General features: G+C 45.8%; 1 protein-coding gene and 1 pseudogene across 1 annotated transcript; one reads left to right on the top strand and one right to left on the bottom strand.

The window, feature by feature from the left end:
• Positions 1–240: 240 nt before the first annotated feature.
• Positions 241–11,833, top strand: LOC123095579 (putative disease resistance protein At3g14460; annotated as a pseudogene).
• Positions 11,834–13,770: 1,937 nt separating this feature from the next.
• On the bottom strand, positions 13,771–17,810 carry LOC123095578 (uncharacterized). The gene is made up of 5 exons (XM_044517087.1): positions 16,886–17,810; positions 16,166–16,224; positions 15,143–15,271; positions 14,609–14,744; positions 13,771–14,188 (listed from the first exon to the last, which is right to left on the bottom strand). Exons 1-5 carry the CDS (start codon positions 17,576–17,578, stop codon positions 13,871–13,873), a joined length of 1,335 nt encoding a protein of 444 aa, XP_044373022.1. The 5' UTR covers positions 17,579–17,810; the 3' UTR covers positions 13,771–13,870.
• Positions 17,811–21,404: the final 3,594 nt, after the last annotated feature.

Raw genomic sequence — 21,404 nt, 5'->3', positions numbered from 1 at the left:
AAAAAATAAAAAGAAGGAAGCTGATTTTCACCCGCAAAAAATAAACAGAAAAAGCACCTGTAAACAAAGAAAAGAAATACACACAGAAGATTCTATTACAGGTTTGAACCGGCCTATGCAACCTTCGTAAAATCACTCTACAGTGCTGGGCTGGCCATTAGCTGCTCGCCAGAGGCGAGATGAGGGTAAGTAATGTCGCCGTAAGCGAGACATAGCCCTCGCGGATGTCTGGCCCAAGCTGAAACTGAAAAAAAAATGTCTGGGCCAAAAGCCCACGTGATATTTCTGCTGGTCCTGCGCTTCGGCCGAGCGAGCCGATCCCCAAATCCGGGACAACGCCGGCCGCCGGCCACTGTTCCTTCCTTGGGGCATCCACCTACCCACGGACGGAGATCTCTCGACGTGGCGTCGCCGCGGAGTGCCGTGCCGATGAGCTGGCGCGGGAGGCCGCCGGCGACCGGGGAGGACGAGGGAGATGGCCGCGTCTCCGCCCGAGTTTGCGCGGCGCGGTGCGGAAGCGGGGGGAGGAGGAGGAAGCCGGCGGCCACTGTTGACGGTAAGAGCATCAGCCGTGGTGCACTGCTTTTCTTTTGGCCCCACCTACCAATTTTGGGGTAGTTGACAATATTTCATCCATGATAAGCAGAGGAACATGCCGGTGCTTCCCAGAAGGCTGAGAAATGGTGTGCTTGGCTCGGTTCCTGGAGCAAACATATCGGCTCGGCCGAATAGACCGACGGCCAGGAGACCGAAGAGTATCAATCATTCACCGCTGCCTGAAAAAAGTACTAGTGTACTAGTATCAGATTTTCAGATAGGAAGGTAACATCCTCCCACTAGTATAGAGAGCTATAGCAGCAATAATAGCTTGTGCCTGCAAAACCGACTTGACATTCGATGCGGTTACTTGAATGAAAATTGTGCTGTGGCTATTCTTTGTGTTGCTAGAAATCACACACCCAATCCTGCTACATTGTAACAGAGTACCATCATAGTTTCTGTTACAAAAAGGGTTAATTGACAATGGCAGAGGTTCCCGCAAATGTCAGAATATCATGCCACAGTCAAGTCCTGAGCGCCTCTTGTAGTGTGTTTATCGATGGTTTTCTAAACAAAACTGTCTCATCTGATGGGTCTGGTTTGAGTTGCGTACTAATTAGTTCTCGGGCAGGCAAAGATGGATAATTGTTGACAAAAGACTGTAGGGTAGATTCCTTTTAGCCAGCCATTGTGCGAAAACACACGACGGTACCTGCGTCTAGGCGCACCCGAATCGACAAAATAATTGTTACGGAAATAGAGAAAAAAAAAAGATCTTGAAACTTTCTCGGAACAAGTATATCGTCTAGTGTAAAGTTTCGCGGCAAAATGACTTTTGTGGTATTCGGAACGAATAGAAACAAAACCGATACCATGTTAAACTTACTATTCACACAGTTTGTAGTTGCAATTTTGTCTTTTTTGCCAACAATACCACAAGTAGTTTTGTCCTGAAACTTTACATTTGAGTAATACACTAGTCAATGCTTGTTCTGACAAAGTTTCACATTTTATTGATTTTTCTACTATTTTTTATTTCCAAAAATCCGCACCAGCCTGTGTGTAGCTATATTGGCATGAAAAGGAGTATGGAATGAGAAAAAGGAGTCTACGGCCCCGCCACAAAGTGCACCCCGCACCAAAAAAAGCTAAAAAGAAGCAAAGCTACCAGCACCGGATCCAAAGATCTTTGCTTTACCTCAGAAAAAGAGCATCAATTCAGACACAAGTAATCTATATTTATATGCCTTGAGCTTCCTTTTGCCTCATCTCAGCAAAGAAGAAAAGAAAGAACATATTCATTGCCACCTCTCGATCATATATTCTTGCTTGCCTTGTAGCTAGTGGCATTCCTTTGGGTTTCTGCTGCACACAGCTCACCTGACCATCAGGCATGGACTCTCCTCCTGTATATTGCTGCAGAGCATCTCCCCCCTCCTCGCTCTCCTCCAACACTTGACGGCACCGGCCTACGCCTGCAATCAGCCATCTCTGGGGTGCCCAAACAGCTCGATCAGCTGCCTCCCTGTTCGTCGGCAGCGTTGCGTACGTGAATCTTTCTTTCTACATGCTCCTTCTTTCCTTTGACAAGAACGATTATTGCTTGCTAGTGGCAGTGGCTAACCGCAAACAGGTTTCTTTTCCTTTTTCTTTTCTACATGCAGCAAGCAAAGTTGTTGGTTCCAGCGGCGCAACGCGGCTATGGAGGTGGCCGTCAGCGCAGCACGGTGGGTGGTGACCAAGGCGCTTGCCCCGGTGACAGATGGCCTGCTGGAGGCGTGGGCGGCCAGCGCTGGGCTCGGCCCCAACATTGATGCCCTCAAGATGCAGCTGCTCTATGCCCAGGGGATGCTCAACAACGCCCCGGGGCAAGGCAGGGACATCACCAACCCTGCGCTCAAGGGGCTGCTGCACAAGCTGCGGCAGCTGGCCTACGTCGCCGACGACGCGCTCGACGAGCTGGACTACTTCCGCATCCAGGACGCGCTGGAAGGCACCTACCACGCAGCAGCCGGCGTGGATGACCTGGGCTGCCTCCAGGCCCTCGCCCTCAACGCTCGCCACACGGCTAGATATGTTGCCGGGAAGATCAAGTCCATGAGCTCCTGCTCGCGTGCTGCTAGCCCACTTGATGCCCAAGAAGATATTGGTGGGAGCCGTGGATGCTCATGTGCCGGCGGATGCAGCATGCCCAAGGTTGCCTCTGGTGCTGTTCAAGCTGCTGTTGGTAAACACTTCCCGTGCTGCTACTCTTCTCCTCATACCAGTGAGTTAGTCGAATCGTCCAACGTGCCAGCTGCAAGCAAATGGTGGCTCCTCTGTGGCGCCTGCCCACCTAAGGCACCGACACAGAGAGTTGGCACCACAGAGGAAACACCAAAACTGAAATTTGATAGGGTGGAAATGTCCAAGAGAATGATAGACATCGTAGAGCAGCTGAAGCATGTATGTGCTATGGTCTCCACCATTCTCAATCTAGAGCTACTAAGCTTAAGCCGTATTCCTAACCCAGACGTGATTTCTAAGGATCGACCCAAAACAACCCCACAAATTATAGAGCCCCAACTATATGGGAGGGATGCCCAGAAAAGAAAATTGTAGATGGCATCACCAGGGGTGAATATTCTTCCGAACAACTTACTGTCCTTCCAATTGTTGGGCCAGGGGGTGTTGGGAAGACTACCTTTACACAACACATATTTGAAGAAGTGAAGAGCTGTTTCCAGGTTAGAATTTGGATATGTGTGTCTCTCAACTTCACTGCTGATAGGTTGGCACAAGAGATTTTGGAACAGATCCCTAAAGATAACAGTGAAAGTAAAAACAGTAGCAAGGAAGAGCTAATTGAACAAAGGTTAAGATCAAAGAGGTTCTTACTTGTCTTGGATGATGTGTGGAAATATCATGACGATGAGTGGAAAAAACTATTAGCTCCGTTCAAAAAAGTTGGGACAGAAGGCAATATGGTTATAGTCACAACTCGAATTCCAGGGGTAGCAAACATGGTCAGGACAGTTGACCATTCTATAGAAATGGAACATCTAGGTCCTCAAGATATTATGTCTTTATTTGAAGCATATGTATTTGGGGACCAACAACAACCATGGCAAGAACATTATGAATTACATGATGTTGGGCTCAAAATAGTGAAAAATTTGAAGGGTTCCCCTCTTGCTGCAAAAACTGTGGGTAGATTGCTGAGAAACCAACTTACACGTGACCATTGGACAAGAGTTTCAGAAAGTAAAGAGTGGGAGTCACAAGTTAGTGACAATGACATTATGCCAGCTCTCAAGCTTAGCTATGATTATCTCCCTTTTCATTTGCAACAATGTCTTTCCTGTTGTGCATTGTTTCCCGAAGATTATGAATTTCATGCAGAAGAGTTGGTTCATCTGTGGATTGGACTTGGTATTTTACACTCAGATGATCAGAAGAAAAGAATTGAAGATGTTGGATTGTGTTACCTAACTGACTTGGTTAATCAAGGGTTTTTCAAAAAGAATGTATCGAGCTTTGGCAGTCCTTGTTACACCATCCATGATCTACTACTTGAGTTGGTAGTGAAGGTCTCATCATATGAGTGTCTTAGCATATCCAGCTCTAATGTGATGTCCATACAAATTCCCCCATCTGTACGTCATTTGTCTATCATTGTAGATGATGCGGACGTCAAGGACAAAGTGACTTTTGAAGACTACAAGAGGGGTTTGCGTGCATTGGAAAAAAGATTTGAAGTTCAAAACCTACAAACTTTGATGTTATTTGGAGAATACCATGCAAATTTTTCAAGGGTTTTTCGTGGTTTATTTTTTGAAGCCAGAGCCCTTCGTACTGTCTTTTTTTCTGGAGCATCATATAATGTGGAGGATGTATTGCCCAACTTTCCAAAGCTTGTTCATCTTCGCTACTTAAGGATCAAGTCATCAGCTGGTTTTTATGATGACAAGAGCTTGTGTGTACCTAGTGTGCTGTGTAGATTATATCACTTGGAAGTCATTGATCTACTAGGATGGAAGGGCCGCTTCGGTTCAACAAGATATATGAGCAACCTTGTAAAATTGCGCCATTTTGTTGTGCCCCGAGAAGAACTTCACTCTGACATATTTGAGGTGGGAAAACTAAACTTCATCAATGAATTAAGGGCATTTAGAGTGAGAAAAGAAAGTGAGGTGTTTGAACTGAGTCAACTAGGGAAACTAGGAAATATTGGAGGATTACTTGGTATTTACAATCTTGAAAAGGTGCAATCAGAAGAAGAAGCAACTGAATCAAAACTGATACAGAAAAGCCACATGCAAGAGCTAATACTAGGATGGGATGTTCACAGATCTAACAGGAATCCAACGTTTGAAGAAAATGTGCTTGAAAATCTTGTGCCACACAGAAATCTTCAATGCCTACGCATTAGAGGGCATGGCGGCACTAATTGTCCAAGATGGCTAAGTTCAAACCTCTCCGTCAAGAATCTGGAGTCTCTTTCTCTGGATGATTTGTCTTGGGGAAACCTTCCACCTTTAGGAGAGATGTGGATGGTCAATGGTCTTGGCCTAGAGTATCAGAACTGTAACCTAGGCCAAAGATTTCAAAATTTGAAAAGGCTAGAATTGGTTAAGATACCAAGATTGAGAAAATGGGTTTGGGACAATACTTCTCATTTATTCTCTCAACTAGAAGAACTCACTATTAAAGATTGCTCTGAACTCACTGAGCTGCGATCTTCACATCATAGTTGTGATCAGCCACAGCAAGAGAAGAGCATGGCTTGGTTTTGTAGACTTAGGTCTCTCAGGATAAAAGACTGCCCAAAGCTATTGTCATTTCCTCCAATCCCTTGGACTTCTGGCCCTTGCTCTGCTGTGATAGAACAGGTGGGCAACGGTCTTGAGAAGCTAGTTTACATAGAAGAGAACGGATCCGAATCAACTTATTCGCTGGAAGTGGAGGGAAAGGATGGCCAGGATTGTGTGTTCTTGAATAAGTTGGTTTTCTCTAATCTAACTTATCTGAAAAAGTTGGTGATGAGAAATTGCTCTCCTCTGCCGCTCGATCGCCTCCTAATGCTAACATCTTTGGAGTTCCTCCAGATAAGTGGTTCAAGTAATGTATTATCCCTGGTTGAAAGTTTGAGTCATGTCCGATGCCAGCTACCTGTTAAAAAGATAAGTGTCGAGCGATGTGGTTGCAATAGTAAGGAATTGACACAACTGCTCTCACTTGTGCCGGAACTCACCCAAATGAAAATAGTGGGTTGTGAGGAGATAAAATGGCTGGGTGTGGCGGAGCAATCATCAACATCTTCTTCTGCCGCTGCTGCTGAAAAATTGTATCATGGGCAAATCGGCCAGCAGCAGCGAGAGTCAAAAGGGGGAGTAGACGGAGTGCTGCTCTTGACTCCCCAGCTACAGAAGTTAACCATCGAAGGGTTCCCAGAGCTGAGCTTGCTCTCCTATTCACTGGAAGGTGACAGGGAAGGAGGTGGGCTCCAAGGTCTCCGCTCCCTCCAATCATTGAAAATAAGGAACTGCCCCATGTTACTCCACTCCTATTCAATCTCTTCTATTCCTTTTCTGACCTCTCTGCAAGAATTAATGTTGATGGATTGTGGGGAGTTCAGAGGCGAGGGCATAGGCCCTCTCCTCGCCCAATGCCACCTTACAAAGTTATCCATCTTTAAAACCCCCAACTTCTTCGCTGGTTCTGAGCCACTTGACAAGGAGCTTCTTCCCCGCTCCTCTGCACATCAGGAGCTTGATCTGAGGACAGATGATATTGCAGGGTTCCTTGCTGCTCATAGGTGCAGCCTTCTCTCTTCCTCCCTCACCACCCTAACTATTGGTTCGAACGAAGATGCCGAGCGCTTCACACACGAGCAAGCGGAGGCCCTTGTGCTCCTCACCTCCCTCCATACGCTCGTGTTTATTTATTGCGAGAAGCTGCAGTGCCTCCCGGCAGGTCTAAATAGACTTGCCAGCCTCGAGACATTACAGATAGTGGAGTGTCAAGTCATTCGGTCATTGCCAGAGGACGGCCTCCCGAGTTCTCTGCAAAAATTGGATATCAGCAGATGTCCTGCCATCAAGTCGCTACCCAAGGGCAGCCTCCCAAGTTCGCCGCAATTATTAGTTATCTACAAGTGCCCTGCTCTGATGTCTCTGCCCAAAAACGGCCTCCCAAGCTCACTACAAAATCTGGTAATCTGGGACTGCCCCGCCTTAAAGTCGCTGCCGGAGGATGGCCTCCCAAGATCTCTGCAGGAACTACAGATCGCTGGGTGTGCTGCAATCAATTCGCTGCCCAAGGGCGGACTCCCAAGATCACTGCAAGTATTGGATGTCGGTTATTGTGACAACGAGGAGCTAAAGAGGCAGTGCCGCAAGTTAAGAGGAACCATTCCCAAGATGCTAATTTAATCTGACCAAAGGTAACAACCACTCATTCCTACTTCCTACTCACTAATTTCCCCTGCCTTTTCCTAACCTCTGAAGCATCGCAGTAGATATTCTCTGTTTTGTTCAGTTCATTGAAATTGCTGCCACTCCACCTGAATAACCCACTTGTTTTCTATCTACTCTGCAGGGCACTTATTCCACTTGTGCATTCTTTTAGCCTCTTAGAATCCAAACATGTATATTTCTATGTTGCCATTGCCTAGCTCAACTGGTTGGGGGAGTGGCATGCGAATTTAGGTTCCTATTTATTCTTGAGGACCAGGCTTTCCTTTCCCCAATTTTAGCTGCATGCATCGTTCCGATGCAGAGGCTGGGGGCAAGCCTCCTTTTCCATAAAAAAAAAAGTGCAAGCAGCAAGATCTCAGTTTGCATCTTTCATCAGTAAATAAAACTGGTCAGTACAAGCATTACCATCCCATACACACCTGTAGTTCCATAAACTATAGCATCTCCAAATCATTTGTTTTTTTGGGGTTTGCTTTTCCTTGTTACCAGATTATTTGACGTTCTGAACAGTGTTTGTTTTTAATCTACCCTGCAGGGCTCTCTGTCTTGGGAGTTGTACATTCTTTTAGCTATGTAGAATTCTATCAATCCATGCACATCTGGCGCACGAGGCTTGCGTGTTATCTTTCTGTACATTAATCAGGTATGTACATGTAAATGTAACTTTATTCCTGCTGTATGTTCAGATCATTGACGCAAACTGCAGTTCACTTGAATAACCACTGAAGCATTCTCTGTTTTGTTCAGTTCATCGATGCATAAGTTGGATGGGTGGATGAGAAGCTTACTTTGCTACCCCCTCAGCCACTCCATGGCCCACAAGTCAGTTCTCGTGGGTGATTTGAAATTTGTTGTTTTCAAGCACTTCCGAGCAAATAAAGGTTTACAGGTAGGCCTCTGTTTTCATTGAGTTTATGATGTTGTGTGTTGGAATAAGCCATGCCCTACGGCGACGATCGGCGTCAGCACGCCCAGGTCGAGTCCATGGTGGGTGCGTGCGCGTCTGTGTGCACGCTCGAGTGGGCTGCATGGCCGGGTGTGCTGTCAGTGCATGGCGTGAGTCTGTTGCAGTGCAGCCCGATCGCCGGGACGTGCGTGGTGGCCGTGTGTATAGCTAGCGTGTGGTCTGCGTCCAGGTTGGTAGTGTCCTGTGCGCGGCCGTATAGCTGGCCAAGTGAGTAGACGTGCATGCGTGGGTTGTTAGCTACATGACCGTGTGCGTGTGTGTGCCCCGGGTATAAATCCCCCCGCCCGTGTACTGGTTGGTTGCCGTGGTATGTGCCGAGCCAGAGTTCGTGCTCAATGGAAAATTAGGCTGTCTGTGCGGCCGAGGGCGCCGTTCGTGCGACGAGGCAGCTGGTCCGGGGTTTGTCCCAACATTGTGTACCTTATTAGTCATTCCATCCTTCGTATTTTACTTTTAGAGTAGGCATCAACCCAATATATCCGGTTATATACTCTGGAACCATTGAGATTCAGTGCTAAGAAATTCCTTCCAGGTTGAGTTTGCTGGGGGTGCTCTACAGTGTGGCGAGTATATCACGGTGCGCAAGATTGGGGATTCTAACCAAAAGGTAACTTACTACTGGAACTGCTATACATTTTGCAGCAATTTCGATCAGCCACAATGTTTGCACCAAACTTTGATTGGCATGGTCCTCGAACACGAAAATGCTAATGATGAAAGATACACAATCATGATAAACCGCCTTTCCATTCATGCTGCCCTCGGTTCATGTATAATGTTAGTTGGTGTGCCTGTGACACGTGTGATGGTGCATTGCAGGGGAGCACGGCTTCTCAGCAGTTTGTGGTTGGGAGGACTAGAACAAGATCCGCGAGCTACTTTATTCACAATTCTTCTTGCTTTAGAGGTGATCCTCATGGAGCTGCACCATTGCTGCCACTGACCAGTGAATAGACAAGTGGAAACTGCCTTGTACTTTGCCTTGCGACTGCCTTGTCTTAAGGAAAATTATAGCTGTAATATTAAATCAGGGGGGGGGATTGTATTAGATGTCTCATAGCTGCCCTGCCCTGGTGTCTGCCCAAAAACGGCCTCCCAAGCTCTCTGCAAGTATTACATATCTCCAGCTGCCCTGCCCTGGTGTCTGCCCAAAAACGGCCTCCCAAGCTCTCTGCAAGTATTACATATCTCCAGCTGCCCTGCCCTGGTGTCTCTGCCCAAAAACGGCCTCCCAAGCTCTCTGCAAAAATTTGTAATCTGGAACTGCCCCACCTTAAAGTGGCTACCGGAGGATGGCCTCCCAAGATCTCTGCAGGAACTACAGATCGGCGCGAGTACAGTAATCACTTCACTACCCAAGGGCGGCCTCCCAAAATCACTGCAAGTATTAGATGTCTGTACGTGTGACAACGAGGAGCTAAAGAGGCAGTGCCTCAAGTTAAGAGGAACTATCCCCAAGATCATAATTTAACCTGACCAACGGTAACAGCCACTAACCTCTGAAGCATCGCAGTAGTTATTCTCTGTTTTGTTCAGTTCATTGTTGCTGCCATCCCACCTGAATAACCCACTTGTTTTTTATCTACTCTGCAGGGCACTTCTTCTATTGTACATTCTTCTAGCCTCTTAGAATCCAAGCAAGTAAGTATATTTCCATGTTGCCAGTGCAAGCAACATCATCCCATGCATCCATGTACTTCCATAAACTGTAGCATCTCCAAATCATTTGTTTTTTGGGGGTTTGCTTTGCCTTGTTACCAGATTATTTGACGTTCTGATCAGTGTTTTAATCTACCCTGCAGGGCTGTCTGCCTTGGAATCGCACATTCTTTTAGCCTTGTAGAATTCTATCCATCCATGCACACCTGGCACGCATGGTTCTTGTGTAGCATCTTTCTGTACATAAATCAGGTAAGTCATTCAGCTCAAAGTCATTCTCGTTTTCTTGAGCTCATCAAAATTACTCCTGCTGTAAATGTAACTTTACTCCTGCTGTACCATAACCACTGAAGCATCAAAGTCATTCTCTATTTTCTTGAGTTCATCAAAATTACTGCCATTTCAATTGAACAACCCTCTTTTTTTAATCCACCCTGCACAGTTCACCATTGTTCCATAAAACTGTGGCATGCCCAAATCATTTTGTTGGGTTTGATTTACCTTATTACTAGACAATATACAGTTATGAACAATGGTTGTTTCAATCTATCATGCAGCTTTGCCTCGGAGTTGTAATTCTCTGCATGCGTGCAACCACACACGGTTCTCATAACATTGATTGAGCATTGTGTCAATTCCTATGTGGCAAGACAGGTCTAACTCAACTTGTGGGTAAAGATGTACACCCTGGAAGGTTGTCCTTGGGCATGCCAAAACCTCTGGACAGGGCCATAATTCGGCGAGGCTACAGATGATTAGGCGAAGTCATGGTGGTGAGTATGTGTTTTACTCCATTGTTAAATTAGCTGCATACCTGAGACTTGCTTATTTTGTAATTTCTGCACTATTATGAAATTTCAGATTCAACTTATAGAGAAGTTAATAATGAGCAATGTCATTTCTAAGAAGGTATGAGATATATTTGATTCCTTTATGCCATAGTGTAAATTCATTTTATCACCATTTTTATGGTACAGTCATCTTGATGTGGAGATTATGCCACGATATAAATTTGAGACAATTAAAGATAGGAATCTAATGGGTTAACTTCTCTAGCACCTAAAGTATTCAGAGCCTCCATATTAAAACGAACAAAACAAAAATGGTAAAACTTCTTTTGCTGTTGAAAATGAAAAATGAAAAAAACTGCTGTTGCTCATTCCATTTCCTAGCTAGTCACCAGCCATAAGCACTTGACTAATATCTAACCAGTTCAATTTTCTCATCAACCCTGAGCCACCCGTGCCAAAAACTGGGCCAATAATCCCCAGAAACTATCTTGTCTCAGTCTACAGCCACTGACTATAGTGCTCTCCCATATGTTTTTATTTGGTTATTTGTTGGATTCTGCACTTTGTTGTTCATTTACCGTGCTAATAGGTTTTCCTGTAACAGAGCACCGGCTCTGACGCTACTGCTTTCCGTAGTCGGGTAGATGCAGAAGTTGGAAAGGTGGATGAGAAGCTTACTTTGCTACCCCCTCAGCAACTCCATCAGCCAACAAGTCAGTTCTTCTGGGTGATCTGAAATTGGTTGATTTCAAGCAGTTCCTAGCAAATAAAGGTTTACAGGTAGGCCACTTTACTGTGTACCTTAGTCAATCCATCCATCATATTTTACGTTTAGAGTGGGCATCACACCGATATATCTGGTTATATACTCGGAAACCATCGAGATTTACTGCTAAGAAATTCCTTCCAGGTTGAGTTTGCTGGGGGTGCTCTATAGTGCAGCGAGTATATCACGGTGTGCAAGGTTGGTGATTCTAACCAAAAGGGGCTAGGCTTAGAAAGTTTGCTGGGGGTGCCCTACAGTGCGGCGAGTATATCACGGTATCCAGTTGTACTTTGCCTTATGACTGCCTCGTCGTAAGGAAAATTATAGCTATAATAGTAAATCAAGGGGGGAAATTAGTATCATTTGGGGAGACACAGCAGCTGTTTCATTCATCACAAGGAAGAGATGTTTCGATCAAACGAAATTTATTTCCATTCTTTTTTTGTCTTCTGTGTTGGAAGTTGCAGTTGCAAATCTGGTTGAAAAAAATTAGAGGGAAAATGCTGGTATATATATGTGTAAGTTAATCTGCATCTGCAATTCTGAGTGTTATAGCTAGAAAGAGACAGCCACCAAACAACAAATGATTGAAGGAAGCATCGCAATAGGGACCCATCATCCTGTTTCCTGTCCGTCTCACTCGATTTCATAATCTCATCTTGTTATTTCCGCTAGATATTTCCTGTGTGTGTATGAGAGCAACTATTTTGTTCACTTTCAGTTAAGGTGCCGCTATCATCGAATCTATTTGTTTGCTAGCCGTTTTGAAGCAGCTAGCTCCAAAGCAACCAACATGTGCATCCCAACTCTCTACTCTAAATTCTCGACCCCATCCTAGTTTTTGGTACACCAGATTTCGGAGGAGAACTCACACGGAATTTGTTACATAATTACTTGGACAAAAAGCCATATATAATTTAACTATTTGAAGAAAACATAATTGTTTGTGTTGTAGTATATGCAGAGAAAAGATGTTACAATAGTGTGCGGGAGTCCTCTAATCATATGTCAGTTAACTTAATTTCTGAAAATAAAAATTTGGCATATGGACCTACCCATTTTATAGGCATAAGAACAATAATTAATATCCAACAGTGGTTCAATTTTGAATTATTCTTGCCTATTTTAGTACAGCACCAGAACGGCAGTTAAAGTCAAGTCAAAACGATCAATGTTGGATATTTAACAAGATTCCGATTAATTTAATCCATATGAAAACATGACATCTGTGCTAGGAAGATTAAAGGCATACTGTAATGTAAACATGTGAGGGTGTACTAGGCATAGAACATGCATATCTATGAACATAAAGTACTGCAAACCCATACCTTCAGTAGGGAAAATCAGGGCCACGGCAGCATTTGCATCACCCATGGCGTGGTCGAGGAAGTAGTCAAAGTCGTGGATGTAGACAGATGTCAGCGAGCAGTCACGCCAAGACGCTCCCTGAAAACCTTATCTCCCTTCACCCGGTGCAGGAAAAACCTTACCCTTCACCCAGTGCAGGATCACAAAAGGGCGCGGCTCCAGAGGCCTCAGGAGCAACAGCAAGAGGAATGGCGGTATATACCCGATCGGGGTAGAAGTGGGAGTAAGCCCACAACTGAGTCTGTAACAGGCCAGATAAAACGCACACACGACATATGTCTGAGCTCAGCTCAGCTCGTTCACGAAACACGAGACGCAAAGCAGGCGGAGGAGCATGGGTATCACACCTCTTCTCATGCTCCAATAGGATGTGGAGGAGAGTTCCTTATATTTTGTTCCAAACACTCCTCCACACCAGGGATAGGACTAATAAACTCCTCACCATGTCATGAAACCACTAATGCGCGTTTTAGATTTTCCAGGAAATAAATATATGGGCCTAAAGCCCATCCATATTTCAACATCAACACCTAAGAGGAACACCCATTAGTCACAAATAATATTTTCAGAATTGGTTTGTAGCGTTCCACAATCAAATATCTATTTTTTATGTATTTTCATTTCTGATATTTCAAAAAAAAACTCACTCCAAAATCAAAAATTCACAAACTCAAAACAAATTTCAAAATTTGAACACAAATTTCAAATTGGACATTATTTTTTCTATTCCTCCATAAAACCATCACAATCATTGTATTCTTATTTATCCTCCTTGTCATTCCGTTAAGATAAAGAAAAGTACAGAGGATTGCCACAAAAAAATCACTGTACTCTCAAAATGGACAATATACTTATTTGAATAAAAAAACTTCACATTAAAAAAATCATTTTCTATATTCAAAATTCCAATACAGAAATCTTAAATTGAGCATCGCAAATTGCCAATCCTCTACTGAACTACCAGAACCAACCATAATCTCAAATTCGATAATATACACATCTACAAAAACTATAGTCATGTAAAAACAACCCACAATGGCGTCCTCACTATTCGGAATTTTGATTCTAACTTTGCCAGTCTTTTTCAGCATTGCTGTTATTTTCCAGACATGGTGGGATAGGACCTATTACATGTATGCTCTGATTCAAATTGAGGTATCCTGGCCCCTGTATTTTTCACGCACATTTCTAGCGCAAGGATATATGTGGAGTAAAAAGCCATGGAGAATAACGCACAGTGATCAAATAATGGACAATATCCTATCAAAATAATTTACAATGCAAGAGCAAAAAGAAGGGGACTTTACATACACGATCAGCATCAGGAAGGAGGGGAGGGGCTGCGCAGCACTATCTGGCCGTCCTCATCCTTGTCAAACACCTGCTCTATCAGGTCGTTCCAGCTCACCCGTGGCTGCTGCCTCAACGACGCTGGTGGCGGGAAACTCTCGCTCCTCTCGGGCCGTGGGCCGCCATCGAACGTGCCGTAGATCGACGTCATGCCCGATACTGACAGCGTGGCGGCCCTGCGCAGCGCCGCCTTGTGCTCCTCCACGTGCTCCCTCTGCACCGCATTCTCGTCCCGCTCCATCTGCTGGTTCGATGGTGCCGCCATCGCACGCTCCTTCTCCAGCATCAGCTGTTCATGTCCACAGGTCATATGAGCAGTGATATGAATATGATATTATTATTATTCACAGTTTCAGTATATAAATTGCTGCAGATACATGGCATGATGCGTGCTACTTGAATCTGAAGTTGAACAAAATTTCTACACCTTCCTAGACGCTTTAATGATCTTACATTTTGATGTTGACACATCTACACTCAAACTACTTCGTACTCTAGATTGTGCACAACATGAACCCAGTACCTGCTTCACAAAACGGCCTGATCTACTCTAGGTGGCATGCACTGCTTGAGACAACAAGTGCTGGATTGCGTATTTGGAAGCTACCAAACATGCAAACTACAATTTGGTAAAACAGAATTTTATTTTACTTCTCTGTCAGAAACACCAACATGACATAAATATGCTGTGTATATACACAAGACTTACATCCAGAGCTCTCTGGCCTTCCCGCTCGATCCAAACAATGGCATGATCCATTGTGGCGTTACAGGAAAGAACAACATGCTCAAATCTACCATCTACCGGCACAGCTGTTTTGACCACTGGTGGATATCTTCCACACCTGCATGGATATCACAAAGAAACTGTGTTTAAGAAAATATTGGAAGCCTCCAATACCAAAAACATAGTAATCATTAGTGAGAAAAAATTCTGAAGAAATCAGCATCGTGTTAAATAGTTTTAGGCATTATAAAACAGTAGTATGGGCTGTGTCATCAATAGTGTTTGAATAAGTGAACTACATACTGACAATATGAAGGTTCTCATAGGATACTAGGGAACAGAGTTTTTTATACCACTAGCATAATATTCTCTCTACTTCTGACATTTGTGAGAACCTCTGCTATTGCTTATTAACTGTTTAGTAAAGAAAGATACTCTGCAATAATGTTATATTTCAGATCCCTCACATAGTTTTTCTACATTCTAGATCAACAATAACGAGAGAAAAAAATGTACCTGAAACTTTTCCTTTCCACAATGTGATATATCCGACCTGGTGCATACAGCCTCCTTGGATCCTTTAACATAGCATCTTCAGGTATGCAAGTGTCCTTTAAACATCTCAAACATAGGAGACATGGCAGACTGCCCAAGAAGAGAAGATGGCCCAATTTTAAAATTGCTTCAACCCACAAAGCTGGAAGAGAATAATCACATTGCATTCAACAAACTCGATATCATATCATAGCTAGTACAGTAAACATAAACCAGACATTAGAAAATCAGATCAAACACCCCAGCTATATTTGAATTCATTCTTATAAATCCGCTGTTTATGAGTTCGCTTGCAGTTTACTGATGCTGATATATTATTTCCTTTTCTGAAGCCATCTTAAAACAGAAAATCTATTGTCCTATGTATCGGTTCTGGTTTCTGCATTTGAACACCTTGCTATTTATCCATGACTGAGGGGTGTCATATTTATTTCTGTATGATGTTCCTTGGTAGTTTGAGCAAACTAAAGCAGAGTTGATTAACCAACATTTATGGGAGAGAAGAGAAACAGCGGGAAAGGACATGAAGGTAAACCAGAGTAGTACGTAATATAGTAGGGTGAGCAGGAAAAACCAATATGTAATCTTTGATAGTTACTATACTAAAAACCAAAAGTAAATAACTATCTGAGAGTAAACTCCTGGCCAGATAGCAAGGCAAATGCCCCTATATCACAGTGATCAGTCACATTAGAATCATGATGTATCCCAAGACAGGGATACAGTTGCTACTTGGCGCTTTGAAGGCTAAAATTAGGCAACAGAGGCAACTAAAGAATCAATCAATCGATGCATTTATCACATTCCAATACTTAGTTTTCACGTGATACAACTATGGCTCGTCTTGGCTTATTAATGTTCGATTGGAGTATAAGGGAAATTTGGAAGTACAGAATTACATGATGTGGAAGTGTGTGCTATTAGAATCATATAACTAAAAGCAGTAAATACAAACATATAACAGCAATGGTGGCATGTCCATACCAGAGTATCGACTTGAAAATATCTTCTAAAGGAGTAGCCGTACGAGGCAGGAAATCATCCTGTCATTTGCAAGAACAACAACAGTTATATTCAGCCTATACATAGTTTGTTGACCAACAAAGCAATCTTCTATCATGAAGTCAGAGGCAAAGCAGGTATTCTTGTCTGACAGAAGTAGCATCCAACAAAATTCAGACAGACATGTAACTAACTTCTGCAACACAATTTTTAACAGCAAGCAAGCACTCAACAAAATTCAAACAGGCATGTAACCAACTTCTGTAACTGAATTTTCAGCAGCCAGCAAGCATAGAGCAAAATTCAGATAGGCATGTAACTAAATTCTGCAACTGAACTTCTAGCAGCAAGCAAGCACCCAACAAAATTCAGACAGGCATTAAACTAGATTCTGCAACTGTATTTTGAGCAGCAAGCAAGCACTCAACAATATTCAGATAGGCATGTAACTAAATTCTGCAACTGTATTTCTAACAAACTTGTGCAACTGTACATTTAGCAGCAAGCAAGTAAGCAAATCAATTGGCCAGCAATACAATGTTTATCTCATTCAGAAGTAGAGCAGGTATCCATCAAAATTCAGTCTGACAGCAGTAGCAGTCTAACAAAATTCAGACATACGACATGTAACCAAATTCTACAACTGAACTTGTAACTAAATTAGTTGAGAGAAGCAAGCAACCAAATCAATTGGGTCCTCACCTGAAGCACGACGGAGTTGATAACGTCGGCGTATCGGACGGCGAGGTTGAGCGACATACAGCGGGCGGGGGCCATGGCGTAGCACCTGGTGCGGCCCCTCTCGACCTTGCCGAGCTTGTCGAGGTTCAGCACCACAACCATGGTGAGCATGGCGGCGACGCCGGCGCCGAGGGAGTGGCCCGTGAAGGTGAGCGTGTAGGCGGGGTACCGGTCGAGGAGGTCCCGGAGCAGGTCGCACTCCTTGTCGAGCACCCACCCGGCGGCGCGGAGGAGGCCGTTGTGGACGTAGCCGCCGTCGAAGCGGCGCTTGCCGAGGCGGTTGTCGAGGAGCAGCGCGTAGTCGGACTCGCGGCCGAGGTTGAGGCCGCGCAGCGCGAGCACGATGTCGGCGTGCGCGTGGTCGAGGTAGACGAGGTAGGGCGTGACGCGGCCCCCCGTGTCGGCGTAGGTGCGGCGGCGCACGACGTTTGAGGGGTCGAGGAGGAGCGGCGGGGCGGCGAGGAGGTCGGGCGGGGCGTAGTTGGCCATGACGAGGCGGCACATGCGGGGCACGGGCGCGAAGTCGGCGGCGGCGGCGTGGCCCCAGGTGGCGCTGTCGTGGTGGCCGGAGTGGACGCACCGCTTCCACGCCCACCGCGCGCACCCCAGGCAGTAGACACACTCCAGCAGCGGCAGCCCGCACGCCAGCGACATGCGCCGCCGCGGGGAATTCCGACGAGCAGGTCTCGGGCGGCGGCGGCGGCAGAGAGATCGGATATTCCGGCGGTGGCGATCGGATCCGGGGGAGTAGCTGGGGACGGAGAGATTTTGCGGGATTATTATTAATTCGGAGTAGTAGACGAAAATACGGAGGAGTTTTTTGAAATAATAATCGGATCCGATTTGGTTGCTGGACAAAACAAAATTAAGATTGGGGGCCAGATGTTGATGAGTGGTGACAGACAATGACTGACCAAACAATGGGCATTGCCAAATATTGCAATGGGGCGTCGAGGTTGATGAAGTTATTGTTGGCGCCTCGTTATCGAATCGGTGATACTGCGTCTGCCATGGCGACGGATAATTCGATTTTCTGTGAAGCATGTGAGATGCGAGACTCGGTCCTGGTGGGTGGGCCAGAGGGCTACAAAGTGTCAGAGCCTACGGTTGGTTCTCTATCAACTTTGCGTTCGAAGGGAATCGAAAAAAAACTTCATGTTTGAAGAGGAAAAATAGATGGTTTGTCCTATTCAATCATATAGGGTTTGAAAACGACATGAATTTGGATCAAAGACTGTCAAATCAAAGTGTCCACTTTTTTAAGATTACGAGCGCCTCCCGCGGCGAGAGGGAGCTCCGCAACTGCCGCTCGATCTCCCTCCTCCGACCACCTCCCCCCGTAACAGAGAAGAGATCCGGAACCCTCTCAACATCATCTCTCCATCCCATCCCGACCCCCCGCGTCGCCCCCGCTCGGGCGACTTGGGTGGTGCCGCAACCCTAGCAGCCGGGGGCGCCACCTTCTTCCTTCCCTTCCTCCGTCGTCGCCGGGGAACGCCGCCGAGCTAAGCCCGGGGGCCGATGGCGGTGGCGGGGGTCTCCCTCTCTCCCGCACCATGGGGGTGGTGCGGGGCCCCTCGGCGTGAGAAGGTGCAGCCGTTCGGGTCTTGGCGGCGCGGCGGCCGGCCCTGCTTCGGGCGGCGGCAGGCCATGTGATCTCGTATCGGCGGCGGTGTGAAGGGTCTGGTGGGTGAATCAGCTACATGTGTGGTCTGGCCTCCAGTCAGATCTGATCTGGCCGATGCGGCCTGCTCGCTACGCGACGGCGGAGATCGGTGGCAGTCACGTGGACACGATGATGGATGGAGGTTCATCGAGCAGATCCGGGTGAAAACCTTGCTCTCGGCTAGTTGCCAAGGCCGGCTATGGCGGCCCTCTTCGGTGTCCTCCCCTTCTTGAAAGCATTACCGTGGAGAAGCTCTAGACCTCTATCCGCTAGCTCCAGGGAAAACTCTAGATCAGTCGATCTGATGGCGGTGGCGCTCTTGTGTCGTTCCGCCCTTGGGAGCGTCATTCTTGGAGGTCTGCATTGGCTCGAGGGACCAGTGGACGGTTTCAGCGGTGGAGCGGCATTTCATGTGACGCATCGACGACGTGGTGTCTTGGTAGCGTGGCGCTGCAGGGTCTCGACGACAGATACATGATGACGGACACGCGTAGGGAGGTGGCGTTGTCTAGCGTCATGGTGGAGTCGATGGTAGACCTGGCAAGGTCGATGCATTGATACCTGCTCTGCAGATGGACCGGTGGAAAACGGTGGCGGCGGCCTCTACAGCGTGTGCATGATGTGCCTGCTAAGAGTGTGCTGGACCTATGTGTGCCCTAGACCTAACAATTGTGGCTTGGTCGAGGCCTTCGGTTTTAGATGTTGGGTTTTGGTTTGAGGTCTGGGCAGACGGCCTGGACAATACACACCCCTTCATCAACTTGATAGGAGTAGCCACAAATGTTGCAAATGTGGTGGCTTCAGACTTATTGATGTGTCAGGTGAACAGTAGACGCACTCCAACAGCGGCAGCCCGCACGCCAACGACATGCGTGGGAATTCCGTGGAGCGGGTGGCGCGCAAGGAGGGATCGTGGGTGGGATATTCCGACGGTGGCGATCGGGTCCGGGCGAGTAGCTGGGGACAGAGAGATTTTGCAGGGTTATTTATAGTAGAAGTAAATACAGAGGAGTTTTTCAAATAAAAATTGGATCCAATTTGATGGCTGGACAAAACAAAATTAAGATTGGGAGCCAGATACAGGGTAAGAGACAGTAAATAACCAAACAATGTGTATGTCAGGGCATTGCCAAATATTGCAATGGACGGTGGAGGTTGATGAAAGTCATCATTGGCGTCTCGTTATCGGATCGGTGATACGGCGTCTGCCATAGCGACAGATAATGGGAAAAAAATATATGCAGCTGGATGATTTCCCCCTCGCGCATTGAGGGCTACAAAGTGTTGCTCTAGTCTGTGGCTGGTTCTCTATCAACTTTGCGTTTTAAGAGAAAAAATACATCCGTGTTTTCTTTCCTCTCTCCCAAGGCGACTTGGGAAAGCCTTCCTCCCCTTGATCTCCACCGGCGAGCCCGTGGATTCGCCTCCCCTCCGCCTGCCGCTCTAGCAGCCGGTGGCTGGGAGGAAAATCCTGGTGTCTCGGCTTCCGCTAGTAGATAGGTAGGGTTTTAGTCCTCGCGGGGGTGATGTTTGGACGGATAGCGACGCTCCTTCTTTGAGTCAGTCTACCAGTATCCGATCCTCCTCAAGTTCGTCCGTTGGAACGGATTAAACGGAGCTTCGGCGTAGATTCCTGCCAGCTCCTTGGGGCAGCGGGATTAGGGTTTCTCGCCATGCGTACGCAATGACGATATTTTGCCAGATTCTTCAGATCGATTCAAGGATTCAACAGGACGACCGCGGCTCCGAGATTTGGGGCACGTGCGCGAAGACTTCCTAGCTGTCATCGAGAGGGTCAGGCCGGCTTTGTTATGGGAGCGACGAAAACGGTGTGTTGGCGGCTTGTTCTGGTGGCAGCAATGTTCGTTTGATGGTCCATGAACCTCGATATAATTTTTATTATGTTCGAGGTGCTTTGTACTTCCGTTGAATCTTTATAATAGATCTGATCCTTTTTACACATAAAAAAGAAAAAACATGATTTGTCCTATTCTTTAGATTAGACAGCGATTATTCGACGGAGGAGGAACGGAAGATTCAATGCCCGGTTTGGAATTTCTGTGTTTGAATTTTGGAATTGATTTTGATTTCGTGCATATCTTGAAATGTTGTAAGAAAATGTGAAATCATTTAATCTTGATAGGTACTTGAGACTCTCTAAACCAGATCTATGTAAAAGGATCATTTGGAGTGTAGCGATTCGGTGCCGAGGTGCATCTGCACCTGAGCACGAATAGTAAAATTGTAAACAAATTCAAAAATAAATTGGCATCCAAGATGCTCGAATGCGTGATAGTGCGTGCAAGAGGTCGTGGCAATAAAAACAAAATTTGGCCATGAAAAGAAACTTTGAAACAATACACAGTTTGGACACCTGAGAATACTCGATGCCAAACAAAATCATAATTTTTAGAAAACATTACTATTTTCTAGAATTTACTGCTCGTCGGGTGTAGATGAGCCCGGGTCCAGAAATGAATTGCTAGATTATTTGTAGGTAATGGCATGGATTGAGACTCTGAGAGTGAGAGATAGGATGATGGCCCAGGCGGCTCTATTGCTACTACCAGTCCTGACTGCGACGCTTCCTCCATCAAATCATTTGCTGTTTGGTGGGTGGCTCTTTCTAGCTTACCTACAAGGCTACAACACTCATGAATCTAGTAGAGCCTCCAGCAAATTCTGGATGCAGTCAAATCAAATCACACGCGTATGTTAATTATGTTCCATTTCTCCCTCCGTTCCTAAATATTTGTCTTTCTAGAAATTTCAACAAGCAAAATAAGTGAATCTACATTCTAAAATATGTCTATA

This window comes from Triticum aestivum, chromosome 4D (genome assembly GCF_018294505.1).
Source record: "Triticum aestivum cultivar Chinese Spring chromosome 4D, IWGSC CS RefSeq v2.1, whole genome shotgun sequence".
Taxonomy (NCBI): Eukaryota; Viridiplantae; Streptophyta; class Magnoliopsida; order Poales; family Poaceae; genus Triticum; species Triticum aestivum.
This window is presented reverse-complemented; position numbering and strand designations above follow the sequence as displayed.

What these genes read in the sequence shown, in the direction of transcription:
- LOC123095578 (XM_044517087.1), bottom strand. Translation starts at nt 17,578, where the DNA reads ATGTCGCTGGCGTGCGGGCTGCCGCTGCTGGAGTGTGTCTACTGCCTG. An exon ending in ATTTTCAAGTCGATACTCTG is followed by an intron (nt 15,272 to 16,165) that starts GTATGGACATGC and finishes CTTCTTGGGCAG; the next exon opens with TCTGCCATGTCTCCTATGTT. An exon ending in GTGGAAAGGAAAAGTTTCAG is followed by an intron (nt 14,745 to 15,142) that starts GTACATTTTTTT and finishes ATATCCATGCAG; the next exon opens with GTGTGGAAGATATCCACCAG.